Source organism: Chaetodon trifascialis, chromosome 19 (genome assembly GCF_039877785.1).
Source record: "Chaetodon trifascialis isolate fChaTrf1 chromosome 19, fChaTrf1.hap1, whole genome shotgun sequence".
Classification (NCBI taxonomy): domain Eukaryota; kingdom Metazoa; phylum Chordata; class Actinopteri; order Chaetodontiformes; family Chaetodontidae; genus Chaetodon; species Chaetodon trifascialis.
The window spans coordinates 526479-541555 of NC_092074.1; the positions used below are offsets into that span (position 1 = coordinate 526479).

Genomic DNA, 15077 nt, shown 5'->3' on the forward strand with positions numbered 1-15077 from the left:
ATGTTTATTTTCCCCATTTCAGTTAAAGAGGTTGTTTACTGAGTGATACATATTTAATTCTTAAACAAAGCCAAGCACAAGCGGGTGGCTGGATGAATGATGATGATGCGTTATAGTTTAGACAAATGATGAATTAAATGAAAATCTGTCACTGACAACAACAAGAAATTGTCTTGGATATTTTGTCACAGTTGATGAGGGGCTACAGAGTTCAGCATAAATGACTTTTCAAGTTCAGAGAGTAGCATATGAGCTCATTTTGAGTTGCAAAAGTACCTCTCAACTATTATCAAATGATTTCACTGGGCTCTGTGCACTGGGCTTTCCTATCATCCAGTGATTATCTGAAGAACATTTAAGCCTTCACCTCACCTATTTGTCTCTCTGTCTCTTTGCAGTCACTGCACTCGAGGCCCTGAATTAACATAATACTCCAACTGTCCAAGTGACTTTCTTTCACCAGCTATTCTGATACTTTGTCTGTCCATTGTTTGGTTATTTAAAAATGGCATTTTGGACAGAAGGACCTTTCAAGATACATCAGTTATAAAGTGGTACAGTGCTTAAATACAGCCCATAACTGCATGATAATCCACAGGCGCATTGGAGGTGTCCATGATTACATACAGTTGCCAGTTTATTCAAGATATTCTCAACTGTTAAACCCTACAATAGCTGTAATATCTATAATCCTTTTGATATTACAAAAAAGGGAAAATTATTTTCAAGTTAGTGGTATATGTGTATATAGATATATATATCTACACACACACACACACACACACACACACACACACACACACACACACACACACACAAACAACCACACACATGCAATTTTTACATTTATATGAGCTACAATTACCTTGATTTATTTATCTTATTGTTATCTTGTGTGTTATCTCTTGCCATTCCCTACGGTACATTTCTGTAGTCCATGTAATTGTGCTATGACACCTTAATTTCCGCTTGGAGAATATGAAGATGATGAGAAGATGAAGAGCAATCTTATCTTAACCAGTAAAGATGAACAGACTGTACAGTTAAATTTCACTTTTTTTCAATGTCACTTTACATTTTCTAATTATCATTTTACATTTGAAATTTGCTTTTTCAGTTCAAATTTTAATTATGACCTAAAATTATCTCCATGTGGTACAAAAAGTGTGAAAACCACTGATGTAAATTTACAAGGTTACAAGTTACAAGTTGACCAGTGGTGTGATATACAGTAAGTCTACTTTTGGATCACATGCTGTCAAGTTGGTTGTCAGGTAAATTTGAGTAAGGCACTTTAAATTCTGTTTTCAATAACATGACTCCAAGGTTGAGAACCTCTGAGTTTGTGCATATGCTTAATACCCTACCGTTAGCTGTGATGTCAGTCTCTCAATCTGTTCTTTTTGACGCTCAATCAGCTGGTAGGGAATAAAGGTAACATGTTAATGGATTTTGACTTTGTGTATATATGGATGCATTTGTGCATTTGTATGTTTAGGATGCTACCCTGCTGCTGTGGTCTTGCTGCTCCAGAAGTTCAGTGTTTTCCACCTCAAGCTGCTTCAGGTCCTGCATTGGCAACCTCACCCCATCATCCAAACACTGCTGCACCTTCTTCTGCAGACTTCAATACAATAAGATAAATTGTATTAAATAATAAAGAGACAGAGCGACACACAGACATGTACTTACACAGAGCAAGGGATAAGATGTTAGCAGTCATTTTGTCATCTAATGTAGAAAGAGTTTGTTCAGACACAATTCAAAGTTTAGAGGCAGCTCAACTGCATACATACATGTTTAATTAATTATAGGGCTGTCAGTTTAACGCGTTAATTAGATTAATTAATTACGCTGCAAATTAACGAGCTATAAAAATTCATGCAATTAATCATGAGTGGCAAGTCAATGCGCAAGCATTTTAAATTTGGCCCTTTGAGTGACCCGTAGGCTGCATCCTACTTGCGCTACTAGTCAAAAGCAGGGTGACAACAGACGTGGATGCGACACCGGAGAGCGAGGCAAGCCTACTTGGACCTTTGAACGGCAAGTTTATTTATAAAAAGAACAAAGACGGGACTATTAACAAGAACGCAGTGATTTGTACCTTGTGTAAAAAAGAATTTTCCTATCACCGTAGCAGCTCCAGCCTGAATTATCATTTAAACGCTACATGTAAACATGTAGTTGCTGCTAGTGCCGCTAGTGCGACCGTGAGCTCACTCTGCCAACCCACACTTGCTGAGTTAGGAAAACGAATGAGCAAAGCCACGACAGAAAAACTGACAAACTCAATCGCAAAGTGGGTTGCTGCTGATTGCAGGCCGATTTCAATCGTGGAAAACGAGGGCCTAAAAGGCGTTTCAGATAGCGTCATCTGACTCTAATTTCCAGCTACCGTCGAGAACTACAGTGATGAAAAGAATTCACCAGCTGTAATGTGAATGTCAGTGAATTGTAATGTCCTAGAATTCAAATTCTTTATTTGGGGACCTTTAGCAGATATGAGATTAAAATGTGATTAATTCGATTAATTAATTACAAATCCTGTAATTAATTAGATTATTTTTTTTAATCGCCTGACAGCACTAATTAATTAGTGTAAAGACACCAGACACCAGGCACGCACTCTGGTGATGACCTTGTGTGTGGACTTTTCTTATTTCAAAGACTTCATAACTTCATAAATGTACAGAGATATGATGAAAAGGAGAGAAACCACAGGTAAATAAAAAAGAACTGAAGTTCCTAGTTCCAAGTTTGGAGATCAGTCAGAGTCAAAGCTATCACACAAACAGAGCTGAGGTGCATACACAAACATGGCTGGTGTGTACTTAGTGCTAACTATCCAAAGCAAATATTTGGTTATACATTGGCTGTCTGAGCAGTGCTCCAGCAGTCAAATTAGTGTTAATAACACAAGGTGCAGATTTGCTTTGCATACACCTTAAAACAAGCTAACAGCAGCTATTTATCATGGTCGAAATTAGCTGATTATGTACCTGTGTACAGATGCAATCAACTCCTTCTCTCTCCTGGCCTGCATCTCGATCTTGATGTTTTTCTCCTTCAGTAGAGTATATCCTTCCTCTAGGTTCTTCTTTAACAGAGACAATGTTTTCTCCAGATCCTTGGCTTTCTGCTGTACTTCCTCCTGCTGAGTACACACAATCATACACAGAGTGGTCACTGGAATTATCAGTGTTTTGTTTAAATTGTTCAAAATGACAACGTGTGACATACATCATTGATTTGTACATTTCGATGTGCAAGACTATAAACAAGGTAAGCATTAAAAACAATACATATCCAAATTGTTTTTTACATTTTAAATACTAGTAGTAGTAGTAGTGACCCAGCAGGAAAAAACAGAATACAAGTGATAACAGACATAAAGAAGAAAACAACCAATGAAATCAACATGGCCATAAGATAAAGAAATATATGTTCACAGACAGTTGGCTGTTTTTTTCCCCAAAGCGACTTTAAAATTATTCCTTTAGCTTTGAACGGCAGACTTCATGAGCTTCTTTAATGATAAAATTCTTACTATTAGAGACAGAATGCATCACCTCCTGCCGTCAACAGGTACTGTTTTGCCGACAAAAACAGAAACCGTAGAAACTTATTAAACCTGTCACAGTTTTAGACTGTTTTTCACCTGTCGACCTTCACCAACTAATTTCAATAATTTTGTCATCAAACTCATCAACCTGTATTCTAGACCCCATCCCAACTTAGCTGCTTAAAGAAGTTTTACCTTGAATTGGCTCTTCCTTATAAAACATGATCAATTTGTCTTTATCAACAGGCTACGTAACACAGTCCTTTAAAGTAGCTGTAATAAAACCTCTACTTAAAAAGGCTTCTCTTGATCCAGGGGTTTTAGCCGACTATAGACCGATATTCAACCTCCCCTTTCTCTCAAAAATTCTTAAGAAAGCATTTGCTAATCAGCTGTGCGACTTTCTACACAACAATAGTTTATTTAAGGATTTCCAGTCCGGATTTAGAGTGCATCAGAGACAGCACTGGTTAAAGTTACAAATGACTTTCTAATGCAATCAGCTAGAGGACTTATCTCTGTACTAGTATCATTAGATCTTAGTGCTGCATTTGACACCATTGGCCATGGTATCCTACTGCAGAGACTCAAACACTTCATTGGCATTAAGGGAACTGCACTAAGATGGTTTAAATCCTAGTTTTCAGATCGCTCTCAGTTTGTACACATTAATGATGACTCCTCTGTGCTCACTCAATTCAGCTACGGAGTCCCACAGGGTTCTGTGCTTGGACCAATTCTATTCACCTTATATATGCCACCTTTAGGGAACATTATCAGAAAGCACTCAATAAATTTTCATTGCTGTGCAACTGAAGTTATTGTACTAGGCCCTAAACACCTTAGAAACTCACTTTCTGATGACACAGCAGTTATGGATGGCACTGCACTGACCTCCAGCACCACTGTAAAGAATCTGTGTTATTTTTGATCTGGACATGTCCTTTCACTCCCATGTACAGATGCAGCAGCCTCGAAATTCCCCTCCAGGCCAGAGGCCATCCAGCTCCCAGCCGGCTCCCAGCTGGCTGCCAGCCAGCTACCAGTCCCCCCCTCCTCTTGGGGGTGTGCCCAGAATCCACTATAAACACACCTCTTCATTCAATTGCAGGGTGTCACCAGGAAATGGCGTGTCCCTCACAGGAACACATCTCAAGGGCAAAGATTTTTACTCCACTACATTCATCTGCTTTAGTAGGCTTATTTGTAGTTAGGCAGTCACAGTTACTCAACTATTTTACGTTGATTATTTAAATCAACTTAGAAAAATATTTCTCGCACAAAGTCTTAAAAAAGTCATAAATGTGTGTTTCCATCAGCCTGTTTTAATGCATATTTTCGATTTGCAAACAGGAAATTCCTAAGTTTTTCTCTTACAATATACTGTATGAATTTTTTTGTGATTGTTGCGATCAAAAAAAACAAACTCATGTAAAAAAGTTGTATATAATCACTTCCTATATGATAATAACCATACTTCACATTACAGAACCAGTCGAAAAGATTCAGTTCCCATCTTAAAAAAAAAACAGTTTTAACTTGAGAATGAGAAGTATCAGCTCAAAGTTACGAAATCATGTGGCAGAGATTTGGCGCAGTTGGTAGAGCGTCCGCCCCATGTATGAAATTCTCTGCAGCGGCTATGGGTTCGATTCCCTCTTTCAGCCCTTTGCTGCATGTCATCTTCTCTCTCCTGAACTACTTTTATGGCTGCTCCTCAGCTGTCCTATACACTAAAGGCCAAAAAACCCAAAACATAACTTCGAAAAAAAAAAAGTTACAAAATCATTCCTGAGTCATAAAAGTGATGTAGCTTTACAAAACAGCCTGTGACTCCAAGAATAAACAGGCTCCATCTGTTTACATAGAGTTTGCTTTTGATAATTATCAACAAAAATGATGACCTAATTTTACTTTACATGCGCTGGAACAGAGACAGAGCTGCAGGAGCAGAGCGCGTCATCTGGAGATTCCAGGGCTCTCCTATGTTTTCTGCAACAGGCGCGCGGCTCTCGGCAAAAATAGACCAGGAAGCGGCCAGTAGACAGTCATATTAGTATTGGTTGAATATGCGCTAATTTTTGCGATCGCAAGATTTCCTGGACTGATAATATACATTTTGATGCATGAGGGAGGTGGGAAAGTTGGCTTATCCATAAATGTAATTAAGTGTAATGGAAACATTTAGTGAAGTCTATAAAGTAGCCAGCGACACAATATTAATATCTGTGCACAAATTGTTTTTTAATTACTGGAGGTACGCACTCCCCTCAGCCCTCCACCTATTTTACTGGCCATAGCTAGTCTGTGGGACAGTGGGGGCTGGGAGCCTGTTTGGCTGGCGACCATCCATTGAGTTAGAACAAAGGATACTCTGTAATGCAAATAGTGACTTTTCAGCCAACAACGTGGCCGGCTCGACACTACACATGCCTGACAGAGTGACAGACAGGAGAACATCATGACGCCTGTGGTGATGATGCGCGATGTGTCAGTGAAACTACAGGTTTACTCAGCTCTGAAATGTGCCGGGAGTTAATCGCTTCAAATGCACAAATGCAGTGAAGTTCACAAACCACCAACAGTTTATAGAATAGGATGGACTGTCTATCAGTGACCATTAGAGCAGCTCTCTAATAATTAAAATAGATGTCACACTGTGCGGAAGAGCTTAATAAGTTAACAAGAGATTTGGCCGCGACAGCTGAAACAATGAAACAACTGGATTTATACTTTATCCAAAATCGGGGTGCAATATTGCATGCCACGGATTAGATAGATACAAAAATCATCATCTGAGAAATACTCATGATACTGATTTCACTGTTTATTGGCCGTTTTCATGTGTGTGTGTTAACTGATTGGCCAATAAAAACAAGTAGATTGGCCCATCTACATCGGCCCATTGGCCCTGTATGCCCCACAACATTGTTTTTTTCATTGGTCTGATTGGCCCATTAGGATTATTCATGATTGAATGTAGGTGTCTGTGCGGGGGATGAGGCTCGCTGGCTGCGGAGGGAGAGTTGATGTAGTAAGAACCTGTCTGCCTGGTCTAACATGATGAAGTCATGTTGAACATTTCCGTTTCCCAAAAAAACATTTATTTGAGGTGCAGCAGCACAATATTAATATCAAACACGCGTGCACAACGCCTGACGTAAAAATGCATTCTTGGTGCGCTTCTGAGTACTATGTTTTCCCACGACTATAACTTTTTTTAATAGTTACTGTTTATATTCAATGCGTGAACAGTCTGAAAAAAGAGACAGAGACACAGAGAGGAGGACACAGACAGTCACACAGACAGAGTGATGAAAAAGATCAGTGATAACTAGACAAATTCCCCTCGGCGGGAAATTTGGAGAGTGATCCAGTGTGCCTATCAGTGACAATGCTAAGCTGACATTAGCATGTCAAAAAACACATTGAGAAGGTCTCAAACACCCTTAGAATGCTTTTACCAATCATTTTAACATATGTTAGCATTAGCATGCTAACATTAGCATGTCAAATAACACATTAAAAACCTCTGAACCACCATTAGAACGCACTGTACATTCATTTTAACGCATGTTAGCATGTTAGCATTAGCATGCTAACATTAGCATGTTAGCACAACAACCCGACATCACTAGTCAAACCTCCACGCACCAACAAGTTCATAGGACCTCATGTTAGCATTAGCATGTTAGCATTGTAGCTAATGCTAACAGGCCAACATCACTCATTACCTCACTAACATATACAACTTCATTAGTAGGCTTGGCTGTGGCTGGTTAGCATGACACTACAGAGCTTAATGAAGAGCTGCTCATTTGACTGAGCTGCACAGCTGCAGCTGAAGCTACATATGTGTGTGTATGTGGGAGAGTAGTGCTCACAGAAGTACTGAGGCTCAGAGGTTGCCATGTTAACTTGAGGTGGCCTGATCCATGATGTCATCCACTTAGACACAGGTGCACACACACAGACACCTGCTATTAGGGCAGTAGAACATTCCATGCAATACACACCCATTATAATCTCCAGCGGTCGCCATGGTGACGAGCCCTTTCGGCTCTGTGAGGGTCTGAGAAACGTCTGAATTTGGCCTCTGCGCACCCTCCGAACAAACGCTTCTCACACCGACACCGAAAGTGCTATTGCCGAAATTTCTTCACCGTGAGAGCCACAAGGCTTTGCTGTACGAGGTGATCACTTTCTTTTTCCGCTGGGCTCAAAAATGCCGATTTTAGAGCGAGTTAAAAAACGGCTGGTTTCTGTCTCTCCCGTTTTTGATTTGCATTGGACCTTATGGGCGAGGTCAGAGGCTGAGAACTCAAAAACCGTAAGTCCTATCGCTTAGCCAGGCACATCGTGAGAATCAGCGCAAGCGGCACTACAACTCTGGAAATTTTCACGCCTGTAGAGCGAAATTTGTGCTTTGGGGGAGCGTGGAAAGACGAAAGTTTCACACAATTTTCAGAGCTTCTCTCCACTCTGGCAGTTAATCCCCTCCACTCTAGCGCGAACATTCCGTGCAATACACACCCATTATAAACTCACAATTTCTCCCAAAACGCTCACGGTCATTGAACAGCGACTGCTCAAAAACTGTACGACCTATCAGAACGGGATTTAATACACCAATAGACGAGACTTGTGTCTACGTTTTAAAGTTGGAACGGCGTCTCTAGGTGAAAGTATGCCGGAGCAGTAGCCCTTTGAAAAAGGGGGAGATTTTTTCGCATTTTTCGGCTCGTCCCATTCATTTCTTATGGGATTTTTTCGTGTAGAGAAAAATAATAGCACACCATTCCCGATCGAGCCGCACGTTTTGATATATAATTTGCCTGGGTGCTCGCTATCGTTTATGACTAGTAGCGAACCGAAAAAAGTACGGAAGAAGAATAATAAGTTTAAGAAGAAGCAGCGCACAGAAGAACAATAGTGGTTCAGTGCTTTGCACTGAACACAGCAGGGGCTTCGCCCCTGTATCACTAATAATTAACTATAGTATATTAAGCCTATGATGTTAAACATCGCAGTGCGCAGTGCGAGCCGTCTGCGGCGCTCCGCAGCCGCCTGTGAAGGCGAACGAAATCTGGAACCTTTCAGCTCAATGACATGACTTTGAAAGCACCAAGTGACTTGTTTTAACGAATTTCGTTAGATTAAAATATGTAGAACTGTAAAATATCACTTCCATGAGTCTGTTCAGTCAGACATTAACAGATCACAGGCTGAAATTGGCATTTCATCCTCCCGTCCCTCCCACTTCAGCGCACTGTAAATGATTTCTGTCCAGTAATATACAGTACACACACATAAAGGACTCTGCGTATTGCTGGTAACCGCATCAAATAGCGACCTGCAAATCTAAAATGCGCTACAAACAGGAAACTCACCAACTGAAAAGCAGAGTGGCTCCGCGAATCAGGCAGAGTATTAAACATTTAACTGTTTAGCAGTTCAGAATGCTAGAAAAACACGACGCACAACTTCTGTTATTCATGATTAATTTTCTGGGCACAAATCACTCGGCACGCGGAGATGCGCTGGGAGCCTCTCCAAAGGTGGAGAGAGATGTGGAGGAAAAGGCAGGATGGGCAGATGAGCAGATCCAAGAAGTTTGTGAACGAGCACTACAATAATGTGGATGATTAAACATAATTATATTTAAAAAACTGCACAGGGTGCTCTACTAGACAAGCAGTTTTTCTTACAGCAGTGGAGGCTATGTGCAGATCTAATGAACGACTCAGCAAAGCTGACACGGTAACCAATTATAATGACTGCTCCTCCTGGTGGACTGATCGAGCGAGTGCAGGTAGTTTCCACAAATGGAGCTTAGGGGTGTTACGAGTTGGCCCCCCCCGCCGATGACGTCATCGCGGGGGATCTCATTACAGTCACGAACCCGCCTACTGCAGAGCAGGGACCGGTCACGGACCCGCCAGGGCCCCAGCACGAGGTTAGGGGAATTTGGAGGCCACTACATCTGTAAAACAAATTTCAAGGACTGCCTTTTTTCACCTACGTAACACTGCAAAAATCAGGCACATCCTGTGGTGCAGAAAAACTAGTCCATGTGTTTGTAACTTCCGGACTGGATTATTGCAATTCCTTAATATTAGGCTGCCCAAATTTGTTGCTAAATACTCTCCAGCTGATCCAGAATGATGCAGCACGTGTTCTGACAAAAACGAGGAAGAGAGATCATATTTCTCCGATATTAGCCGCTCTGCACTGGCTCCCTGTAAAGTTTAGAACAGAATTTAAAATTGTCCTCTTTACTTACAAAATCATAAATGGTCAGGCACCATCTTATCTTAAAGAGCTCATAGTACCTTATTACCCTACTAGAACACTGTGTTCCCAGAATACAGGCTTACTTATGTTTCCTTAAGTCTCCAAAAGCAGAACAGGAGCCAGAGCATTTAGCCATCAAGCTCCTCTCCTGTGGAACCATCTTCCAGCCTTTGTCCAGGAGACAGACACTGTCTCTACATTTAAGAGTAGGCTTAAAACGTTCCTTCTTGATAAATCTTAAAATTACAGCTGGCTCAGGCTTGGCCTGGACCAGCCCCTAGTTATGCCGCTATAGCATTTGACTGTCAGGGGACCTCCAAAGATACACCGAGCTCCTCTGTCCTTCTCTCCCTCTCAGTCTGCACGCTTTCATGTCCTACCACGGCATGTAACTAACTCTGCTTTGTCATCTTGCAGATTCCCATGGATAGTGGCTGAATCTGGATTGTGGATTACAGCTACGTCTCCTGCCATGGCCCTACCTGACAACTACTGCAACTGCTACTACTATTATTACATCCACCGTCACTGTTACTGTTATTGAATTTCTGTCTGTCTGTCTGTCTGTCTGTCTGTCTGTCTGTCTGTCTGTCTGTCTGCCTGGTTCTGCCTGAGGTTTCTGCCTGTTAAAAGGAAGTTTTTCCTCATCACTGTCGCCAAGTACTTGCTCATGAGGGAATTCTGTTGGGTCTCTGTAGATAAGAGAGCTCGGCCTGTAACATCTCTACATGTAAAGTGTCCTGAGACAACTTCTGTTGTGATTTGGGGCTATGCAAATAAAATTTAATTGAAAAATTTAAATTGAAAACAGCTGATTTCATAGATTTGTTTATTAAAAGAAAATGCTAACTCATGACCAAGTCCAGGCATTGTGTGTCTGATATTGACAGTCTTGAAGTAAATCGCCTTAAATGTATGCGCTAAAAGACTATGAACTTGGATGTATCTCCACATGATTAACTGGCGAATCACTGTATGTTCTTGACAAAGGTTCTCAAAGGACTTCATTATTGCCATATACATCTCTCACCATCTTAATACCATATGCATGAAGAGTTGGATTTGACCATTAACTTGAGAAGGTGTTGATGAGGCATTTTTAACAAGTTACAGCAAACAGGCTGGAGGAAAGAGGAATCACCTGACAGTGATGTGTCGCAGCTGTTTCAGAACTGTGTTTGAAAATTCACTTCACCGTATTTTCCAGACTATAAGTTGCACTTTTTTTCATAGTTTGGCCGGTCCTGCGACTTATAGTCAGGTGAGGTCACAGTTCACGGATTACCATCTATAGCTGCGTGAGGGTGCTCTAGGCTTGTGACAACTATATGCTGCACCTGTACCACTCCTGCACCACAAATTACCTGAAAAAAAAAAGACAACTGAGAAAGACTGAACACAAACAAAATGCCCCCAAAAAGAACATCCTATACTGCAGGTTAAAAACTGCAAATAGTAAAATATGCAGCCAAAAATGGTAGTTTGGAGTGAGTGAGAAACTTGTGAGGGACTGACATAAAGCAGAGGTTTCTCTTATTGCAAAGAAAAAAACCAAGAAAGCTAATCGCGGGCTTGAACAATGTGCTGCCGGGAGAGGCTTGTCAACAGTGCAGTTACGTCTCCATGCCCAGACAGTTGCCAAGGAGATGAATTTACTGCCACCGATGGTCATTTTCAAACGGAAAACCATGCCAAAACACGAATCCCTCCCATCCAAAGTTGTCGTGGCCGTGAATGAGAAAGGGTGGATGAATTAACAAATGATGAACATTTGGCTTACAAAGTGCTACACTAAGCATTCCGGTTGGCTTCTTTAAAACACGCAAAGCCCTGCTTGTGATGGACAGTATGCGAGCGCACATAACGTCACAATTCAAAAATAAAATAAAAGCTTGAAACTCCATAACTGCCATTATCCCTGTACCAGCTTAACCAAGCCACTCGACATCTCTGTGAACTGGAGCTTTAAGGCAGCCTTGCGTTGCCCGTGGGAGGAGTGGATGGTGGATGGAGACCACAGCTTCACGGCAACAGGGAGGTTCAGGAGCGACACCAAGGATGAAGATTTCAATGGATTCAGTGACGTGGAATGACATCGGGAGCTTGGTGAACTTGCTTGTTGGTCTCGCTGGCTTGTTATGTTAATTTAGCGTATTCAGCTTCCCAGGTATGTTATGTTTATGCTATTGTGTAGCTAATTATCTGTTAATGTTTTACGTTAACATACCAGACACCTATTCAGTCAGATGTGTCTGTTGAATATCTGTTCTTGTTTTTTTGTGAAATAAAATTCTAAATAAATATGACTTATAGTCCAGTGTTGTCCCAGAGCTCTCAAGTTTTGAGCTGAGTGCTTGAGACTTGAGAGCCCTGGGCTTTCCTCTTCATGACGCATTTTTTGACTGGCGTGACTTATACTCCGGAGTGATTTATCGTCCGGAAAATACGGTGTATGAATTGGGATAGTTTTCAGAAAGTGGATCCAGAAAAGCAGACCTAAAGCTGAGACGTTCAACATGTAAAAAAACTGCTGTGTTTAGTCCTTCCTTGGTGCTTTGTCAGGATGACACAGAGATAGCAACAAAAAGTGACAGGGCTGACAGTGTCAGGACGTGACACAAGATTGGAAAAGTCCAATCTTCCGCCAATACCTCTGAACTACTCGAACCTTTCCAAACATATGAGTAAATACCCTCAGACCTCTGACTCTTGAAAAAATTTGCATTAACTCTGATCTTAAAGGAAAGTAATGATTTGAGAATTTTGTTTCATTATCCAATTCATTCATTCTGTCTGAAAATGAAAGAGAATTAATAAAAGTTTGCTTCATGAAACGGCTTAGTCCAGCAATAGCCCACCTCGGCTGCACTCAGCAGTCAGAATTCCATGTTTTCTCTTCAGCCTCACAGTGGGTGATACTTCACTGAGCTGTGTTGTTATGGTCCTGCTCTGTAGCAGGTAGGGCTGGGCAATAAAACGATAACGATATGTCTCGCGATAGACACGTAATCAAGATCAATAAAAAATGCATTCAATAATTTTTTTTCTTCGTCGGAAGGAACAGTTGTGAAACAAATTTGGTTGCATGAACAAAGGCACTCGCTCTCAGGTAACCAAGCAACGTAGGGAGTAATCACTGAACAGTGGGAGTGACACACTAACACGCCAATCACGTAACAGTATCATGTTCGGTTGCGCCATCTCGTTGTCTCGTCTTTGATGTTTTGCGAGGAGTGAGATGAGAAATAGAGCGAGAGTGCTGCAGCGAGCGAAGAAACTGTCCATAAAACAGGGAAAGTCAGCTCGCCAATATGGAGTTTTTTGGATTTTATGTTGGACCGTAGTCAAGCCAATGTGGTCTGTAACTTATGCAAGACTGTCGTCCCCACCAACACCGGTAATACCACAAACTTGTTTAACCACCTTAGCCGCACTCACCCTTTGGAGTGCAGCCGTATTCACCAACGTCCAACAACATCTGCAACTGCAGCACCACCGCACAAGCAGCAGACAATGCAGAGGTACTCTGCTTCAGTGCCTTATGACAAATCATCTAAGAGGCACAAAGACATAACGGAGGCACTGGCATATCATATAGCTAAAGACATGCTTCCGCTGAGCACTGTGGAGAAGCCAGGTTATAAAAATCTCTTACATGCTTTTTTTTTTTTTTTTAAACACACTTGGAATAAAAGTATAATTGAATAGTTCATGTATGTTTAGAGTAAGAAGAGTGACTAAAGTTATTCATATGTCTAGGCTGGTTTTATAGCTCAGTCAATCTTATTGTACTGTCTATCATGTTTGTTTTTTTGTATGTTACAGATGTCAAGTCTTCCTCAGTTTCTGCTATGTTTACAAAACACTGCCCATATTTGAAAACATTTTATTCACCAGAAGGTGAATCAGCTTGTGAACTTCCTGGCACTAAACCTGCAGAAAAAAAGTTCTCAGGTTTCTCTCTGTTTACATTTTTACACTTTTATTTACATTTATTATTTGAGTGTTTTCCATGGTTGTGTTGACTTTTCCTTTCCTTTCTGCCTTGATAGCTGAGGGGATTATAATCAGAGGAAGGTTAAATTTAAAATAAAAATGTTTAAATTTAATGTATTTTTCTCCTGGACCTTATTTTAAATAGGTAATAAAAAAATATCAATAATTATCGATATCGACCGATATGCAACACTTACATCGTGATACAGTTTTCAGCCATATCGCCCAGCTCTAGTAGCAGGGCTAACCAGGGCCAATCTGTGACCACCTCCTCCCTCTACCACAGCCATTTCTTGCAAAAAACTGATTTATTTTAGAGTTCAGGTCTCAGTACTTTTGCATCTTCTAAGTTAATCTCCGTGGTTTACTTTAACTCCTATATTCTTGTTCCACCATGTTATGAGCCTCTACCATTTCATGCACTATAGTGAATTTGTCAGTTTGAGCGCTTTGCAGTGTTTTGTTAGTCATCTTTTTCATGTAAATTCGGTCTACACGTCATGTGGACATATTCTGGACAATTTGGTCAGCAGATTACTCCTGCTGCAAGGAGGACTGGATGAAGAAGCAACAGCCACAGTGAGCTGTTAGATGAAGCTTTGCAGATAACAGATTCTTACAGTGTTTTGATCAAACCTGTGAACCTCAAACAAACCTTGTCATGTTGTCCTGTAGAGTAACATTAGCATCATGGCATCACAGTATGAATGGTTGAATATCCCTGTTTTTATAGAAAAGCAACTCACTCAAGCCATACTTTCACAGTAAGTGCAGCTTTTCTAAGCCTTCGGTATAAAACATCTTTTTGGCTGTACTGGCAGACAACATGTATGTCTATGTTTCGTATGTGTGTACCTGCTGGGACTGGGCCTGGACCTCGTCCAGCGTTGGCAGGTCAGAAAGGTACTTCTCTAGTGTCTCTATGCGTTGCTGTTTTTCTTGGTTCTGTTCGCTCTCTCTCTGACACTTCTTTTTCAGACTACTGATGTAGCGATCCCTCGTCTTTATCTGTTGACAAAAAACAACTAATGCACTGATTTTATATAACAATGCTGAATGTAATTACCCTTTTTCAACATATTCCAAGCACATACAAATATTCTACAATAAAGCACAATGAATTTTTTCACATCAGTTATTATGTTGTGTACACAAAATCATTTAAAAAGCAATGAATGAAACAAAGGCTATCCTTTGTCATTCAAATGGTACAAGTGGCCTA

The 15077-nt window shown here is 40.9% G+C and overlaps 1 protein-coding gene across 3 annotated transcripts in view; it reads right to left on the reverse strand.

Moving 5' to 3' along the window:
• cep85l (centrosomal protein 85, like) overlaps positions 1-15077 on the reverse strand; it is a 33003-nt gene that overhangs the window by 2994 nt on the left and 14932 nt on the right. For 2 of the 3 annotated variants that reach the window (XM_070986933.1, XM_070986934.1), the window contains 4 exons: positions 14711-14863; positions 3003-3157; positions 1507-1624; positions 1368-1418 (listed from right to left, as the gene is read on the reverse strand). In XM_070986933.1, the coding sequence (XP_070843034.1) occupies positions 1368-1418; positions 1507-1624; positions 3003-3157; positions 14711-14863 (477 nt within the window). The remainder of the gene's footprint in view (positions 1-1367; positions 1419-1506; positions 1625-3002; positions 3158-14710; positions 14864-15077) is intronic. The other variant, XM_070986935.1, reaches the window with a different exon arrangement.